This window comes from Muscardinus avellanarius, assembly GCF_963383645.1.
Source record: "Muscardinus avellanarius genome assembly, chromosome: 10".
Lineage (NCBI taxonomy): Eukaryota > Metazoa > Chordata > Mammalia > Rodentia > Gliridae > Muscardinus > Muscardinus avellanarius.
In genome coordinates this window covers 110296000-110314448 of record NC_137796.1, presented here as the reverse complement: position 1 = coordinate 110314448, position 18449 = coordinate 110296000, and the positions used below count along the sequence as shown (strand labels likewise).

The 18449-nt window shown below is 56.1% G+C and overlaps 1 protein-coding gene across 1 annotated transcript in view; it reads right to left on the bottom strand.

The window, feature by feature from the left end:
• Positions 1 to 1432: 1432 nt before the first annotated feature.
• The window catches only part of ADCY9 (adenylate cyclase 9), a gene marked incomplete at both ends in the record, with an annotated part of 122639 nt that continues 105622 nt past the window's right edge, over positions 1433 to 18449 (bottom strand). The window contains 5 exons of the mRNA XM_080703970.1: positions 1433 to 2624; positions 6867 to 6908; positions 10655 to 10803; positions 11266 to 11425; positions 15363 to 15571. Of these exons, the coding sequence (XP_080560096.1) occupies positions 1433 to 2624; positions 6867 to 6908; positions 10655 to 10803; positions 11266 to 11425; positions 15363 to 15571 (1752 nt within the window). The remainder of the gene's footprint in view (positions 2625 to 6866; positions 6909 to 10654; positions 10804 to 11265; positions 11426 to 15362; positions 15572 to 18449) is intronic.

Below are 18449 nucleotides of genomic sequence, written 5' to 3'. Positions count from 1 at the left end.
AGGGAAGCCTCGCAGTGGCTGAGGGCGCTCTGGATCCATCCCGCCGCGCTGTGCTGCGCTGCCACCCCAGGAGTCTCCGGGGAGGCGGCCGACCACCCCGGGATGGCACCTGGGGAAACAGCAGACTGTCTTTGGGGAGGATGACGAGGGACTCAATGCAGATGTGAGAACGGGCGAGGGACACGGGCGCGGGTCAGCCTGCACCCGCCGTGCGCTGCTGGCCGGGTCACCTGGGGAGTGGCGACGGCGGGCAGCGTGGCCAGAGTTCCAGTGGCACAAACTTCAGAGCCAGGCGGCAAGGTGGGACCACAGGGGGGCGGAGGCCAAGACAGTTCCTTCTCGCTGGGCGCTCCATTTGCATAAAAGATGGCCCTGCCCCACGGACTGGCTTACAACAGAATCCTGCCACACTCGGCCCGTGCACTCCAGCACTGGGAGAAAATGGAGAAACCCCTCGAGTCTGTACGAGTCAAGACAGCCCCAGCACCGCCTGCAAGGAGGGCTGGCTTCAGCCTGGATCCCCAAGGGGAGCACCGGTGGCTTCCTGTCATCTGTCTGGGGGAGCCTTGTGAACCGTGCCCCCCACAGCCTACTCCCCTCCATCAGAGACCCACGCCCCTCCCCAACACACTCGTCCTGATAAATAAATAAATAAATAAGTGCAACCCTCAGAAGTCTGAGTGCCTTCCTCGGACAGGTGAGCTTCCAGGACAGACACCTCTGCTCCTGACTGGAAGAGCCCTCTCGGGAGGGCAGGGGAGCGGCTCTGAAATACCTGAGGCCTGGGTTTCCAAGCGGCCCACCGTGGGCGTGAGCGCTTGGCCTGTGTGCGGTGAGCCCCCGCGGGCCTGGGATGGTGGGAGGCGGGCCCTGCGGGGCTCGGCCGGCCTGTGCCTCTCACCCCCGCCCCCGTGGACTACTGGCACGTCATCGGATTCACAAATGCAGGTGTGTGTGCGTGTGTGCGCGTGTGTGTGCTTAGAAAGGCCAGGTGACTGGGAAACACTATGATGTGTACTGAAAAAAATCAACTTGAAAACACTGTATGAGCTGAGGGAGAGGGAGAGGGAGAAGGAGAGGGAGAGAGAGGTGTCTTGTGAGAATAGGCAATAAAAATGATATCTTAACCGCAGCTTGCGTGTTACAAGTCGAATACTACCCAGAGCCAGGACTCCACCGTGGCCTCGGTCCTGGGCCGGAGGCCGAGGCCAACCCAGAAGGCACTTGCCCTCCTCCACAGCTGAGCGGGGCCCCCGGGGAGGGAGCAAAGGGAAGAAGACGTGGTGGAAATGAGCCCTGGTGACTGCGACCCACACACAAGTCAGGGCGCAACGGCCACATGGCACGACGGCCGGACGGAGGCTGGCGCCAGCAGCGCGAGGGCCAGACACAAGTATTACTGTGGGCGAGTGAGCACCGCGGCCGCCCGGCCTCACACGCCCTCCGAGCCGCGGAGCTTGGTGAGCTCGCTGGCCTCCTCCACGCCCGCGTCCGCACCGTCGTCCTCCTCGATGGCTTTGCCCAGGCGGCACCGTTCCTCCGCCCGCACGGGCTCTCTCCAGGGTCTCTTAGAGGACAAGTGCGCGTCCTTGGCCTGTGTGCTGTCGTCGGAGCCCAGGGTCGACTTGTCGGCGTACTGGACAGAAGGCACCAGGCTGGAGATCTCATCCGTGGGAGAGCGTCCGATGCTGCCGTCCACCTGGACGCGGATGTCGGGGGAGATGGAGAGCTGGTGCTGGGGCACCACCCCGTTGTCCGTGCACTTGGGGTACAGGTAGGTCTTCATCTGCCCCTTCCCCTTGACGTTCACCGTGCCGCGGTAGTCGAAGTCGTAGCCCATCTTGCTCAGCACGCGGTAGCTCTCCTCGCTCACCTGGATGCGGCACTCCACCCCGGTGGTGTCCATCCTGCTGGCGATGTTGACGGTGTCCCCCCAGATGTCGTACAGCAGCTTGGTGGTGCCGATGACGCCCGCCGTCAGCGGCCCGTGGTTGAAGCCGACCCTGAGCTTGAAGTTGAACCACAGCATGTTGTTGTTGAAGTCGTCCACCACGCGCATCATCTCCTTGGCGAACTCGAAGAGGACGCGCAGGTGCTCCTGCGGGCGGCCGCCGTCTTGGCTCTGGGCGGCGTTCAGCCCCGCCGCCGCCATGTAGGTGGCCCCGATGGTCTTGATCTTCTCCACGCCGCTGTAGTCGGCCCTGCTCAGCAGCTCGTCGAAGTCGCCGATCAGCTCGTTGAGCACCCGGTAGCACTCCTTGCCGCCCTCGTAGTTCTCCTCGTAGAACTCGCCGAAGTTGACGATGCTGGCGAAGATGACGCCGCCGCTGTCGTGGTTCTTGGAGTAGGTCTGCGACACCTTCAGCTGCTCGGCCACGTGGTAGGGGATGATGTTGCGCAGCAGCCAGTCGGCCTGGTCCCGCATGCTCTGGATCTTGGTGCGGTGCAGGTCGGCCTCCACGTCGCCGTGGTAGTGCAGGCGGTAGCTCACCTCGAACTCGCGGTTCAGGAACCAGACCAGCAGGAGCAGGAGGAAGAAGGCCAGCACCAGCTCCCTGCCCACGAGGCTGGCCGGCCGGCCGCGGTCCTGCGGCAGGGAGCTGTTGCACGGGCTCCTCTCGGCACTGGGGGCAGAGGGACGAGAAGTCACCGCTCGGAAGCCCACAGCCTGCGCGACCCGCCCTCCGCCCCAGGCCCGCTCCGGGGCTCTGCTGCCGGGCGCAAGGCCGCCTCAGTCTTGAGCTGCTTTCAGAAATCTTTTCCTTTTTCTCAACTTTTTCTTTTGAAAAATCTCAACCTTGTAGAAAAGATAAAAGTCTAAAAAGACACTCACAGATCCTCCCCCTGGATGCACCCCTCTGCTGTATCTAACACAGGCTCCTCTCTAAACGTTTGAAAGCAAGTTGCTGCTATCATGACACAGTCCTAGCTGCTTTAGGTTATATCTCCTAAAATAAGAACAGTTCTCTGTGTAACCAAATAGCATTGCCACGCCCAAGAGGTTTCATATTCTCTGATGTATTTGTTTCTTAGACTTCTAACAGACTTGTAATTTTACAAAGAATTTTTGTAAATTCTCTACTCTCCACCTGTATAAAACGTTACTGGAGATTGAGTCCTGGGGCATTCTATCTCTGAGCTACACCCCCAGTTCTATTTTTTTCCCCCCAGTTTTGGGGATGGAACCCAGGGGCACTGTACCTCCGAGCTACACCACCAGTCCTATTTTTTGTCTTTTTTTTTTTTTGAAACAGGGTCTCACTGAATTTCGAAGGGCCCAGCTAAGTATCTGAGGCTGCCCGCAAACCACGATCTTCCGGTCTCAGCCTCCCGAATGCTGGGATTACAAGTGTACACCACCATGCCCGCCTCAAGTTTGTTTTTTATTTTTTTAATATTTATTTATTTATTTGTTTGTTTATTTATTTATTAATTTATTTATTTATTGCGGGACTGGGGATGGAACCCAGGGGCATTCAACCTCCGAGCTACACCCCCTGCCCTATTTTTTATTCTTTATTATGAAACAGGGTCTCACTGAGTTGCAGCGGGCCTCACTAAGTAGCTGAGGCTGTCCGCGAACCGCGATTCTCTGGTCTCGGCCTCCCGAATGCTGGGATGACAAGCGTGCGCCACCACGCCCGGCTAAGTTTGTTTTTTAAACATAATTTTTTTTCATTTAACAACACTACAAGCCAGGCATGGTGGCGCACGCTTGTCATCCCAGCATTTGGGAGGCCTCAGCTACTTAGTGAGGCCCTCTGCAACTCAATGAGACCCTGTTTCAAAATAAAGAATAAAACACAGGGCTGGGGGTGCAGCTCAGAGGTACAGCGCCCCTGGGTTCAACTCCCGGCACCACACACACAAACACTACATGCTCATCATAGAAAATTGAGGAAAAAAGTAGAAATTTAAAAATGATTCATCCGTCGTCTACTGTCGAAGCACTGACAGTTAAGACTCTTGGATTCCCTCTCCTTCCCTCTTCTTTCTTGAGGATTGAAGGGTGTTCTGCCTCTGAGCTACACTCTCAGATCCATTTTATTTTTTATTTTGAGACAGGGTCTTGTAAGTTGTGGAATGCCTAAGTTCAAGGAATACCTCACCAAGTTGCTGAGGCTGGCCTCAAATTTGTGATCCTCCTGTCTCAGCCTTCTAAATCCTGGAATTAAAATCATGTATCACCACGCCCAGCCCTTCTCCTTCTTTCTTAGTAATACTGTTATTAGCCAGGTGTGGTGGCGCACGCTCGTAATCCCCGCGCTTGGGAGGCAGAGACAGGAGGATCGCGCAGGCTTAGGAGACCCTGTTTCCAAATAAAAATGTAAAAATAGGTCTGGGAGTGTAGCCCGGAGGTAGAAGGGCTTCCAGGAACCCCAGTACCACCAAAATAAAAAAATAATAATAATATTGTGATTATTCTGTTCACATAATTTGTGTGTGTGTGTGTGTGTGTGTGTGTGTGTGTGTGTGTGTGTGTGTACGCATGTGTTACTGGGGATTGAACTCGGGGACATTCTGCCTCTGAGTTACACCCCTAGCCTTATTTTGTGTTGAAACAGAGTCTTACTATGTTACCGAGACTGGCCTTCACCTGTGAGCCTCCAGTCTCGGCCTCCCAAGTGCTGGAGTTACGAGGGTGCGCCACTCACCCGGCTCCTGTTCGTATAAATCTCGTACCTGGATGCATTTCAGGCTGCCCAGAGTGGATGCCAGGCTTCTGTAATAACGGGCTTGGTCCCCACGTAGACGGGAGTCGCTATGTAACCTGTGGGTGCTCAGTGTAGACAGCTCCGTAACACAGAGAGCTCAGCAAATTAGTCGAAGTGTTTAATAAGTTTTGCCTTACTTGTGACTTAAGGCTATTTGACATGAATTTGACCACGGTGGCACTGAGCTCCCCCCGAGTGCTGTCATGCAAGCCCTGGATTTGGAGTGGACGTCTTGGTGCCCTGTGGGGACCAGTGCAGCCACCAGATCCCGCCGGGTCTGTTTCTCACCCTCTAATGCAGGTGTTGGTAACACTTGGCTGTGTGGGCTGGTGGTGGTCACGTGGCTGTTTGCTTGTGCTGTGTTGCGCTCTAGGACCTGGGAACTCCCCTGTGTGCCAGGTCACCAAAAGATTGACTTCAAAATGTCCCGGAGGCCGGGCGTGGTGACGCTGCTTGTAATCCCGGCATTCGGGAGGTGGAGACCAGAAGACTGTGGTTTGAGGCCAGCCTCAGCTACTTAGTGAGGCCCTTGCAACTCAGTGAGACCCAGTTTCAAAATAAAGAATAAGGAATAGGGCGGGGTGTGGATCGTAGGCAGGAGGCGGGTCCGTCCCCAGACCCCCGAAGAACAAGTACGGCGGGTGTCTGCTGTCGGAGGCTGTGCAGTAACCGCCACCCACTTTTATAGCCCGTTATGTTTCCTTCAATCTTTCAATACCTGTAACAAAACACCTAGTAGCTATGGCACATATGCAGTTTTATATAATAAATTAAAATCACAATCATTTCCCATATATGCTGCATTTTAACAGCTGCAGTATTTGAATATGTGTGTAAAAGTCTACTTGGTTGATGACTGGAAACTGAAGCTGCGGATGGATTTTCACCATCACCTGTCACCGCGGTCAGTTCTCTCGGGCACGCGGCCTCTGCCCTGTGCTGTGCTCCACTCCTTCCTCAACGGCTAAGCGAAGATGAATTATCAGGCTAAAGGTTATGAGCAATTTTATGGCTTTTTTTTTTCTCTAGCGGATTGTCAAATTATTTCCCTAACTATCAAAACGTTTCGAGAAGAGACTTGGCAGAAAGGCCAGAGCCGGGGAGGGCGGGCCCAGGGGAGGGCGGATCCAGGGCTGCACACCACCCGTGACTGCTGCGCAACCGTGGGCGGGCACCTCAGCGCCTCTGAGCCTCACAGATGGGGACAAAGTCCCCACATCTCAGGTTATCATGAGAATTAAGTAAACATTTTAAGTGCCTGGCATCTAGAACAAAATTCACCACCACCAGTTGCTCACCAGTGTACCAGGCCCCTGCCTACTGTGGCTATTCCTATCATAACGTTTTGAAAGTCCAACTTAAAAGACTAAGGGGATTGCGTGGACATTTCAGCGTGTGATGGCTTCAGCAGTAGGGATGTGGACGATTGGGACGGTCATCTTCCACCGCCCTTCCTTTCACGAGCCTTTCGATTTCTTGCCCTCCATCCGTGCAGGTCTTAATTAGCTCTTGGTAAAATAGGCCCACAAATATCTTTCTGTCTACTTCAATTTTTCTTTCCTTCCTTCTCTAGTTTGCCGTTCGGTCTTTGCTTGGTGGTTCTATTTATTATTAATAAGCCTGGAAAGTTATATCTGACTTAGAGGCTTGAAAACTAATTTTGTTTTTTTTTCTAGATTTTATATAGTTTAATTTTATTTTTGGCCTTTCAATTTATTAGAAATTTATAGTAAAGGTCTATTCCCTAAAACATTAGGGAATAAAATAGCTATTTTTCTCTGATTTGTGAGATTTCCTCTCTAAATCTATGTTCTTATGTAAAGTCTCACAAAATTAAACCAACTCTAATATATGTCTAAGTAATTATTTTAGAAATTTGGAGACTGAGGCAGGAAAATTGCTTGAGACCAAGAGTCTGAAGCCAGCCAGGGAAATATAGCAAGACTTTGTCTCAAAAAATTATTTTTTCAATAAGACTCTATAACTATGATCTAAATCTCACCAAATAGCTAATTCCCACTTTGTGCTTTTAGGGGTGCATATGTTACTCATTTTATCTGCGATGCAACTGTTTTCAGGCAGCTCAGAAGTAAGCAGTCTTGAGACAGTAAACCTCATTTGTTTCGATACAGGCATCATGTTAATACTTACCTGAAATTCTGCGCCGCAGCCAGGGGTGAAATTACTACGGAGCTGAAATTAAAATGCAGAAAAATAGTATTATAAAGAGCAAAGATGGGATTATAAAAGGCAACCCAAGGAAAGTTTAGACAGGCTACTCTTCTTTTCTGAGACATCATAGATGGCGTCCTGATCTGGGTGCCTGCCTCCTCCTTCGGTGTCCCCCAGGGCGGGGAAGCTTCAGTTCTCTGGTCTTCCTCTTTTGTAAAAGCTGAGTTTAGTTGTTTTTTGTTTTTTTAAACCACCCACAACTCCCGGCCCTGGCTGGACCCGGCGGTGACACCGGGCTGCATGGGCTCTGAGGCTCTCCTGAGCAAGAGGGGCCGGCTGCACTGCCAGGCTCTGCTGGATTCTGGGCAGGAAGGCAGCAGGGTGGTCCCCACAGCCTCGCCTCCCGGGCCCAAGTGAGAAAGCCCCGTGGCTGTGAGTAAGCGCCCCTGAACGGCCAGTGAGCTGAGTGCGGGCCTGAGGCTGGACCTGGTGACTGGGTCGAGCTCTCTGGGGAGCCTCACACTGACCAGAACTCCAGAGGACGCGTGTTCACAAAGGTCACGTCTCTTTTGTCTTGCTTAAGGCAATTTAACCATTCATTCCAGTTTCCTTTCAGACGCTGGATGACAGCTCTACTTTGAATCCCCATTGTGATCCCGATTTGCAGAGAATCTGAGTATCTTTCGCAGTGTTGTAGCTGTTATCACTGTATTACATACACTGAGGAAGGACCCGGGTCCCTTTCTGTTAATGCCCAAGGTACGCTGCCTGTTCTACCTGTCACTGCCGACATCAGGACGTTGGCTCGTCCTGTGCTTTAGAATTTACCCGAGCAGCAGCGCTACCTCTCAGGGCACCTGAGACACACGGGGTCTTCCTGGCTGTCCTAACAGCTTAAGGAGACTGTTAGCTGTCCCAGAAAGCACAAGGAACAAGTGTCTTGAGGAACTTTACAATAACCTGCCTGTAATTATGAATAGGTGGCTCTTCAATGCATGATAACAGTGAAACATTTTTATGAGAATTTCTAGCAAAGACAGGGCGCAGTGGTACACACCTGTAATCCCAGCACTCGGGAGGCTGAGACAGGAGGACTGCAGGTTTGAGGCCAACAAGTGGTAACTTAGCAAGATCCTCTTTCAGAGTAAAAAATAAAATGCACTAGGGTGCGGCACAGAGGTAGAACGTCCCTGGTTTAGTCCCCAGTACCATACACACACAAAAAGAATTCATAGAAAAGGCCTAATATTCAAGAGAGATTTGTTATAGAAACAGAAGCTTAATGTGTTCCAAAGATCATTAAATTTCTTATAAAGTACTCACTGTGTACGTTCGATCTGAGTTATTATTGTATTTCCAACCACATATTTAGTTGACAAAGCTTACAGCCACGAAGTCGGCTGAAGATGCACAAGGGGCTCTTAACAGACCAAGACCCCAACACTATCCAAGTAGTAGAACCCACGGGAGAGGGGCTCACAGCCCCGGGGCTGTGCCTGCCCACCCACCGCCAGCTGAGGGCGCTGCGCCTCTGGGCGCCGCACTCCGCGTTTTGTTTTTTGTGTGAGGCAGGGTCTCACTAGGATGCTGAGAGGCGTGCTTGTGCCGAGGCTGCCCTTGAACCCGAGACCCTGCGATCTCCCCTTCCCTCACTGGGATCGCAGGTGTGCGGAGCCCAGGCCGGCTGTCTCTGCGGTCCAGCACGGGCTCCTGCTTCTCTGTCCACAGCCTCCTCTCCGTGGCTCAGTGCCTGAGCGTTCTCTGCGGCGTGTGGAGGGGTTTCAGGACCAAAGGCAGCCGGCCAGAGCTGCGCTCTCTGTAGCTCGTGTCATTCCACGGAGCCATCTGCCCTTCAGTATCTCGAGGACCGTCACGTGTCTGTGTCGAGCTGGGCCGCTGCCCCTCTGTGTTCTGATGGCCCTGAGACGGCTCAGAGGTCACTTTCTTGGATTCCAACTCACTGATTCCGTTATGTTCAAGCGTGTTACTACTGCAGGGTATGCTCCAGAGGCAGCCACCTAAGGACATCTCTGTTGAGATGCACGCAGGGTGAACAGCCCTGATCTGAAATGCTGGGGCCAGGAGTAGCTCAGACTGCGGAATACTGGCACACGCACACCGAGATCTTGAGGATGGGAACCAGGTCTAAACATGAAATCCACTTATGATTCACATACATGCTATACACATAGCCCAAGGTTAATTTTATTCACTATTTTAAAAAATTCTGTATGTGAACAAAGTTTGTGTACTTCAAACTATCTGACTCCTGGCTTCGTGCTGCAGCTCAGAAACTGCGGGTTTCCTAGTATTCCAGACTTTTGGAGTAGGGATATCCAACCTGCGGTACTGTGCACATGTGGGGGGCTGGAGACCGAACCCGGAGGGCTTCTACCACTGAGCTAATCTTATCTTGAAGTAGGGTCTCACCAAGGTCCTGTGAATTGGATCCAAACCTGTGATCCTCCAAGTGCTGGGATTACAGGTATGACCTACTGTGCCGAGCTCTGTAGTATTTTTTTATATTTATTTATTTAATTTTTTTTTTTTGTGTGTGTGTGTGTGTGGTACTGGGGATGAAACCCGGGGCATTCTACCTCTGAGCTACACCCCCAGCCCTATTTTTTATTCTTTACTTATTTATTTATTTTTGGTGGTACAGGGGTTCCTGGAAACCCTTCTACCTCCGGGCTACACTCCCAGACCTATATTTTTATATTTTTATTTGGAACCAGTGTCTCTTAAGCCAGCGAGGCTGGCTTTGAACCTGCGCGATCCTCCTGTCTCCACCTCTCAAGTGCGGAGATTACAAGCCTGTGCCACCACGCCCAGCCCTTTTTTATTCTTTATTTTGAAACAGGGCTTCACTGAGTTGCAAAGGCCCTCACTAAATAGCAGTCCAGGAACTGTGATTCTCCCTGTCTCAGCTTCCCAAATACTGTGATTGTAAGCGTGCACTGCCACACCTGGCTTTATTTTTATTATTTTGTGGTACTGGGGATTGAACTCAGGGGCATTCTACCTCTGAGCTCCACCCCCAGCCCAATTTTTTATTCTTTATTTTGAAACAGGGTCTCACTATTTGCGGAGGGCCTCACTAAGAACCTGCACGATCCTCCCGTCTCACCTTCCAAGTACTGGGATTAAAAGTGTGCACCACAGCTGGGCATGGCACGCTTGTAATCCCAGCATTCGGGAGGCTGAGACTGGAGGATCGTAGTTTGCGGACAGCCTCAGCTACTTAGTGAGGCCCTCCGCAACTTAATGAGACCCTGTTTTGAAATAAAGAATTAAAAAAAAAATAGGGCAGGGGGTATAGCTTGGAAGCCGAATGCCCCTGGGTTCCATCCCCAGACCCGCAAAAAAAAAAAAAAAAAAAAAAAAAAAGAAGTGTGCACCACCACGCAGGGCTATAGTATCTATAGTATGTTTTATAAATGACTTATCCCCCTTCCCTCTCCTTCCTTCCCTCCCCTTTTTGATCCTGGGTATTGGACGTAGGGGCACTGAGTTATACTCCTAATCCTTCTTGTTTATTTTTGAGACAGGCTGGTCTCAAAGTGTGATTGTCCCATCTCAGCCTCCCGAGCAGCTGGGCTTGCAGGTGTGCGCCGCCTGCCAGCCTCTTTTTTGGCACACTCTGCCTGGGGCACTGTACGTGTCTGGGGAGGCTGTCTGGTGGTGATGGGGCTGTCTCGGCGCCAGCGCGGCAGCGGCAGCGCAGCCCTGAGCCTGGGCGAGGGCTGCCAGTGGAGGGCAGCGCTTACCTGTCCGGGCACAGGGAGACGTAGAGCAGCAGCAGCGGCCCGGCCCCCACGACGGTGGCCAGGGAGGACCTCATCCAGGAGCTGAGCTGGCAGAAGTTGCAGTAGTGCACGACGGCCACCAGCACGGCTGCGCTGGTGGACACGGTGAGCTGCAAGAGGCGGGCATTAGGGCAGCCTGGCCCTCCCCGTGCGCGGCCACCCCTCAGGCTCCGCAACCCCGCGCCTCGGCTACAAGCTCACACTGGCCTCAAGACTCTTCCGGTCACGGAAATGGCCGGTCATTTTGGGGGCAGGAAAGGGAGTCGCTCGCGGGGAGCTAGCCCGTGGGATTGTGAGCTCCCGTGTGCGGTTCTCCCAGCCCCCGCCGTGAGCTGCTGAGCCGTCGCTTGGTGGCAAAGCACCGATGCGACCAGCGGCCAGCACTCAGGTCACTCTGGCCCACCACGATCGGATCTTCCGGGCAGCACCCTCGCCCTGGCCCAGGGCACGTGGGCTCCCGAGGCAGTGACGGGCTGCATCTCCTCAAGGCCCGTGTTTACCTCTGTCCCAACTTACCGTGAGGGAGAGCGGGGGTCGGGAGCACGGCGGTACCATCGCCAGCCATTACTTACATGTATGTTTGTCTCAAACTCGGAGGTGACGTGGGAGTAGACGGCGAGGGCAGGCAGGGACACCAGGGCCGCGCCGACACAGTGGCGCGGGAGCCAGCCAGCGATCCACTCCAGCAGGCGCTTGGTGCAGGCCATGACGTCCTCCAGGAAGAACACCATCCTGGGACGGGCGGGGAGCGGGAGAGGGCGTGAGCGGGCCCGGGCAGGGGCTGGCTGGGTGGGCAGGCAGTGCCCGCCTCCCCCTCGCTTGGGAGCGGGCCAGGGGTGGTGTTTCTTCTTTGAAGAAGTGTCTGTTCAGTCCAGCTGCCCATTTTTCACTGGGTTATTTGTCTTTTTAGTGTTAAGTCTTTTTAGGTCATTGTATACTTAGGTATTAGTCCTCGAGCAGAGGACTAACTAGCAGCAATCTCTTCCCATTCTACAGGCTCTCTCTTTAGAACGGCAGTCATCAAGACAAATGACAACAAATGCCGGCGAGGTGTGGAGAGATGGAAACTGTGGTTGGGGCCGTGAATCAGCACCACCACTCCGGAGGTCAGTATGGAGGTTCCTCAAAAACTAGGAAGAGAACCATCACAGGACCAGCTAGGCCACTCCCTGGTAGTTTCCAAAAGAATTAAAATATCATAGTGACGTATGCACACTACGTTTATAGCAGTATAATTCACAAGAGCCAAATTGTGGAACCAATCCAGGCGGCTCCCACAGATGAGTGGATACAGAAAATGTGGTCTCTACACACTGGGGTGCTGCTCGGCTAGAAAGAACAAAACTGTGTCGTTTGCAGGCAAGTGGACGAGCTTGGGGACTGTGTATGAAGTGAGAGCGGCCGGCCTCAGAGGTCAAGGGCTGCATGCTTCTGTCATACGTAGGAGCCAGGAGGAAACAGGAAACTACGAAGACTTTAGCGTGGACAGAGGCCTGCAGAATGGCGGAAGGGGACTTGGGAGGGGAAAGGAGAGACTGAGGGAGGGAAGTTCAAGTAACGCTGGTGACGTATGAAGTAACGGCCTTCAACTTCACCAGCGTGTACGGGAGCCAAGAGGGATGAGGAGGGAACACAGCAGGAGCTGCGTGTGCATGGACGTTTGTATCACGCTCACTCACCATGATGGACAATTGTGATCTGCTAAGGAAAGTAGTGAAAATAAATGAATTCTAAGAGGGCGAGGACCGGCCCCGCTCAGCTCAGCATCTGACCTTAAGGCCACCTGTTGCACTCAGTAAAAAGCTCATCAGAAGCCACGCGGACACCTCTGAGGGCGCAGTCAGGTCCACCAGCGCCCCACTGCCCCGTTCCTGCCTGGAGGCTCCCAGTGCCGCAGTCCCAGGGGCATTCTGTGGGGCCTTTCGGGTTGCCACAATGGTGCAGGGCGGCGACTGGCCTCCAGTGGGTAGGAGCAGGGATGGGCATGCCCTGCCAGGCCAGGGAGGGCCACAGAGTGAAGCTCTGCCGGAGGTGAAAAGCCGGCCGCGACGCTGCAGCCCGGGCCCGCCCGTGTGGTGCACAGTTTTGGGTGGTGTTAGCACATGGTCTTTTAGTAAAAATTGAAGAGAATTAAGTGAAACGAAGAAACCAAGTAAAAATTCTAGGACCGTAGCCAAGTAAAAGTTGTCCTTTGTTTTGTCTGCGAGCACCGTGAAGGGCCATTCAGCATTTCAGAAAGTCACAGCACGGTGAACCCGGCGCACGGTGCTGGGCCGCTAACCCGCGAACAGGGCTGTCTTTCTGGCTGGCACGCTTGCTGCAGCGACTGTGGACGTGAGGGAAGGCGGTGGCCGCCTTGAGCGCTTGGCAGGGGCAGTGCTCAAGGATCAGGTGGCGCTTGTATTACTGCCACTGCTTCTCTTAGTACTGTTCTTTATTATTTGTGGCACTAGGAACTCAACTCAGGGGTATTCTACCTCCGAGCTACACTCTACCCCATCTGATTTTGTTTTTAAAGTCTCACTGGGTCGCTAGAGCCTCACTTGTGGCGAAGCTATCCTTGAACCTGTGGTCCTCTGGTCTCAGCCGTGGCCAGCCTGAAGCCCTGCGTATCTTATTTTAAGTGGCTTTCTTCCCGTTTTTCTTACATCACAGTGATGGCGCTCTACTGACGCCTTCTGCAGTTGTGCCTGGGTAGAATACACGTCAGGAGAGTGATGCTGACACAGGAAACGCTTTCTGTCAAGGGAGGCTGAGCATGTGGGCTGGGAATGCTGGGCGGGGAGGAGGGTGGGTCTTCGTTTAGCCGGGGCTCCCTGGGTTGGACTGGGGTAAGGAAAGGACCGCAGGGGTCCTCTAGGAAGAGAGTCTCTCTCAAGCCCTGCCGGAGTCGGCCACAGGCGCAGCAGTACGGCAGCCTGTGCTGCGCTCAGGTGGAACCAGGGGCCGTGCAGACGCAGCCGTGGCCTGACCCGCCAGCGTCCTGGGCAGCTCTGGCCTCCTGACAGCTAAAGGATAATGGAGGACTTGGGGTGTCTCCAAGAATAAGCACAGATCCGCTCAGAGGCAGGACACAGAGGCCCTGTGAGGGACAGACAGGCCCAGGAGATGAGGGCGTGGGGCCTTCGTGATGTTCCTCAGGACCGCAGAGTCCTGAGGACGGGGCCAGCGGTCGCACCTCGCAGGGAGTGCAGGAGGGCGGCCTGAGCGAGGCGGGAGCAGCGCTCTGGGCCAGGCAGCCCACAGGCCGGCCCGTCACAGGGAACAGCAGCGCTGGCCTCCTGGGGAGCCTCCCGAGCTGCAGCCTGGATTCTATTTCATCTGATCCTAAAAGCGGCCCTGGGGGCCAGAGGAAGCTTTCAAGGCCCACACCCCCTCAGCCTGTGACTGGCATGCTGACCCCGTCCTGTGCTCGGACGGGTGCCTCACCAGACTGTGCCTCTGCCCCCAGGAGCCGCCACAGGAACGGGACAGCGGCTGAAGGGTAAACGTAAGAAGAGGAGGAGACAGTGGCAGCTTCAGAGGGGCCATGAGCTGCCACCCACCCCTACGTTAGACACAGCTGGAAGGGCGGGAGGGGTTACAGGGTTTCTTTTTTTTTTTTCTTTTCTTTTCTTTTTTTTTTGTGGTACTGGGGTTCCTGGAAGCCCTTCTACCTCCGGGCTACACTCCCAGACCTATTTTTTTTTTATATAATTTTTTGAAACAGGGTCTCGTAAGCCAGCATGGCTGGCTTCGAACCTGCGCGATCCTCCTGTCTCCGCCTCCCAAGCGCGGGGATTACAAGCGTGCGCCACCACGCCCGGCTCTTTTTTTTCTTTTCTTGATGGGGTTCCTGGAAACCCTTCTACCTCCAGGCTACACTCCCAGACCTGTTTTATATTTTTATTTGGAAACAGGGTCTCTTAAACCAATGAGGCCGGCTTCGCACCTGCGCCATCCTCCTGTCTCCGCCTCCCAAGTGCGGGGACAGGGTTTCTTTTTGAGGTGATGGATAGGTCCTAAAATTACATTTGTACGACTCTGTAAAGCAGAGGGACAGGTTCACACGTGGGGGTTCCTCTGGGGGGCTCTGAGGGGTGGGGGAGGCAGTCAGGAGGGTAATTTGAGACCCCTCAGCACTCTCTCCCCAGGGAGGAGGGCATGGCTCCCAGCCAAGGGGCCTCAGTGAGGAGAAGGGCCGCAGGGGCGGCGTGGAGGGCGAGGGGGCAGATGAGCACGGGAAGGACAGACGCTCGCGGTCAGGGCCCTTCTCCCACCGTCCAGCTCCTGCGGGCAGTACTGGCGCCAGGCTGGCGCGGGGGCATGTGCGCCCGCCACGGCCCCTCCGAGGGCCTGCCTCCCGCGGGCACCGCTGTCAACTCGGGCCTGTCTCTCTCCCTGGGCTGCGGTGCAGAGCCGGGTGTGACTCGCACGTTCCCTGTCCCCGCCCTTCCTCCCTGGGGGGGCTCGCAGCACTTTTACATGGATGGAGCCCATTTGACTGGCTTTCTTGCTGCGTGTCTGGGAGTCCCGGCTAGTCCAGGCTTCCTGAGGGCCTGCACTGGCGCTCTCGGGGCGGCCCCCGCCCGCCCGGCCCCCCTGGCCCAACCGGCTCACCCGGCCCTCCTCGCGCCGTGGGAGGGGGCGAGGCCGCGGCTCCCCGCTCCGCCGGCAGGGGGCGCCTCACCTGACCGACACCACGAGGGACAGCACCTCCAGCAGCAGCGCGGCGCCCAGCACGGCCAGCGCGGCGGGTGGCGGCGGCGTGGCGGCAGCCGCGAACTTCAGGAAGCAGGTGGCCGAGAGCAGCAGGAATACGGCGGTGGACAGCAGCACGTCCAGCAGCGAGCTGAAGGTGGCGCTGGCGAAGGTCCTCACCGGGGAGTTCTTTATGACCTGCGTGGGACGGGCGGCCGGCGTGAGTGCAAGGCTGCCATGGGGGCAGGAGTGTGGAACTTGGAGAAACAGCCATGTGTGCGGGGTGCTTGCCCACTCCCGACCAGGCGGGCAGGTGGGCCATGTCCCAGCCACCACCCTACTTAATGATGAGGAAACCAAAGCTCAGAGAAGTGAGGAAACTCGCCCTAGGTCACACAGCAACCACGCTCTCGCAGAGACATCGCATACTGAGCCCCAAAGGCAAGTTCCTGCCAGCAGCTGCCGGTCCACATAAAGGCAGCGAAAGGAAGCATGGCTGGGTCCCACGTGCAGAGGGTGTGAAAGCTGGCTGCATGACAGACACAGGTGAGGACTTAAGCAGCAGCAGAGAAAGCACTGGTACGTTGAGTGCATGCACAGGGTAGTCAGCGAGAGCCTGCACTCGGGAGCTTGCGCTGGCTGCCTGGTACTAGGGAGACTGAGACAGGAGGATCACAAGTTTGAGGCCAGTGCAAGGTAACTTAGTGAGACCTTGTTTTAAAATAAAAAAAAAAAAAAAAAACATAGGGTGTAGCTCAGAGGTAGAATAGACACACACACACACACACACACACACACGCGCGTGCGCGCGCAGGAAACAGTGCGGTGCTAAGGTGTGCAGGGAGGGCTCATTCCAGGCTCCTTGTGGGCCGTTAGGGGCCTGATCTGCGTCAGTTCTCAGAGAAGGAAGGAAGTGCTACGGGGCTCTGAGCAGACAGGAACCCCAGGAGTGGAGGTTACCCCCAGGTCACAGCTCAGGAGCACCCAGGCCAGGCTTCGCGCAGGCATGCTGAGTCCTAACATCCTAACACAGCTCTCAGCCTCTCCTGGGGCCTCTTGGGTGTAGGTGTGGGACCCAGAGGTGGGGCTGCGGTGGGCAGACATGGCAGCCAGCCCCTGGGGCGAAGGGGCTGGGCGTGGAAGGGAGAGGGCCTGAAACCAGTCCCTAGTCTGGTGCTCCTTTCCCTGGGGCCAGTTTGGCTGGGGAGCCTCAGCCACAGCCTGGTCCCGGGAGGCGTAGCCTGGAGAAGGGAGTGCGGGCCCGCGGGGGAAGAGGCTGCTGATCAGTCCCCATGGACGCCAGGCCTGAACCTCTCGGGGGAGCCTGGGACAGGGCTGGGCTCCTAATTCCCCCAGGGAACTCGAGGCGCTGCAGTGTCTGCGTGCCTAGTCTTGGAAGTCCAGGGCTGGGCCCTCGGGGTGGGCTGGCTCCTGTGTGAGGCCCACACACGCCTCTGTCTCTGCGGCTCCACTCAGTTCCCGAGACGGCCAGGCCCAGGGCCGGCGGACGGCTCCGCCGGGAGGGCGGCCGTGGCTGGGGACTCTGTTCCCACCAGAATGCTGGGGCTTCCTGACCCCTCTCCCGGGCCTGGGGGCAAGTCCCTCACCCCTGGCTTTAGGCATTCTAACAAATGTGCAGGCTTCCGCTGTGAGAGCTGGTGCCATAGGTCTGACGCATGCGGCCCAGGAGGACCCCTGGCACCGTCCCTTCTCGGACACTGGACTCTGCCACGTGGCCCCCATCTCTCCTCCAGCATCTCTCCACAAACTGGGCTCCCTAGGGCCACCTGCCTCAGCCCTCTCCATGCGTCTCCCTCTGGGCTTGCTCACCGCCTGGCCCAGCGTGGGGGTCCCTGGGCCCACCGCCCGCCATTCTTGTCTCCCAGGGCGTTTCAGAGCCAGGGGCAGTGCAACCCTAACGAGGCGTGGGCAGCGAGGGGTGGTGGCTGGCCGGCCCGCGGTCCCTCACTGCAGATGCAGTCAGACCCCAAGCGCTACCGGCCCTCCCTGTCACCGCAGCACGGCCCTCCACAGCCCGGCGCGGCCGCTACTCGCTGTGACACTCAGCCCTTTCATGGCCTCCCTGCCTCAGTCTGCTTTCTGAAAACGGGATAAAATCTGTCTCTACACCCTGGCTGGAGCGATGCTGAGGTGAGGAGCACCCCGTGGAGCGCCGGGCACCCAGGAAGCCCTCGCTCCTGCATCTCTGCACCTCTCGCCCTGCGGCCCCCGGCAGCCTTCCAGGCAGAGCCCTGGGGCCTTGGCATACCACCTAGGGCATGGGCAGCCATCACGTGGCCCTGCCCGCCCGGCACGCCCACCCCTCGAGGCCCCACCACCTCCTGCTGCTGGGGCTCCTCCATGGTGCTACGGTCTGGAGGGCTGTCCCTCTGTTGGGATGCTCCCTCTGCCTTCTGTGGTCGGTTCCTACTCCTGCTGGGAGTCGCCTCCCTGAGCCTCCACACGGCCGAGGCCGCCTGCTCACAGGCATTGCATCCCGAGAACCAGCCAGGCAGAGTGGACACGCCATCAGCTCTGGCGACTGGAGGGATGGCTGTAAACACACCTTCCACTTGGGAGGCTCTGGGGAAGCACGGGAGGGCTGAGCACCGGGCCTTGGAGACAAACAGGCTCTGGCCAACTGTACCTGTGGGCGGCCTACTCAGCCTTGCCGGGCCTTGGCTCCCCATGGTAAGGCAGGGCTGCCACAGGCCTTCCTCAGGGCCGCTGTGAGGATGAGACCACGTTGAGCCTCCCGGGCCCCCAGCCCCCACTCCTGACCCGCTGCAGGTCCGCGCCTGGGGTGTCAGCTGACTCGTTTTCTCCTGGAGTCTGACAGGTGCCACCTTCAACCCCACGAGGCACAGACTGACTTCCTCTGGTTCACGTGGCCTCTCGAGCCTCGTGACAGACGCGAGCTACAGACTGAGGGGCCGGGCCCGGGCTCAGGCGGTGTGCACTTTTGACTCTGGAATGCTCAGAGAGGTTGGTCTGGCCCAGAGGAAAGCACAGGGACTGCTGCTGAGAGCTCCAACTGGGCTCCAGGTTCGTCTTTACTTCTCCCAAGGCCCCACCG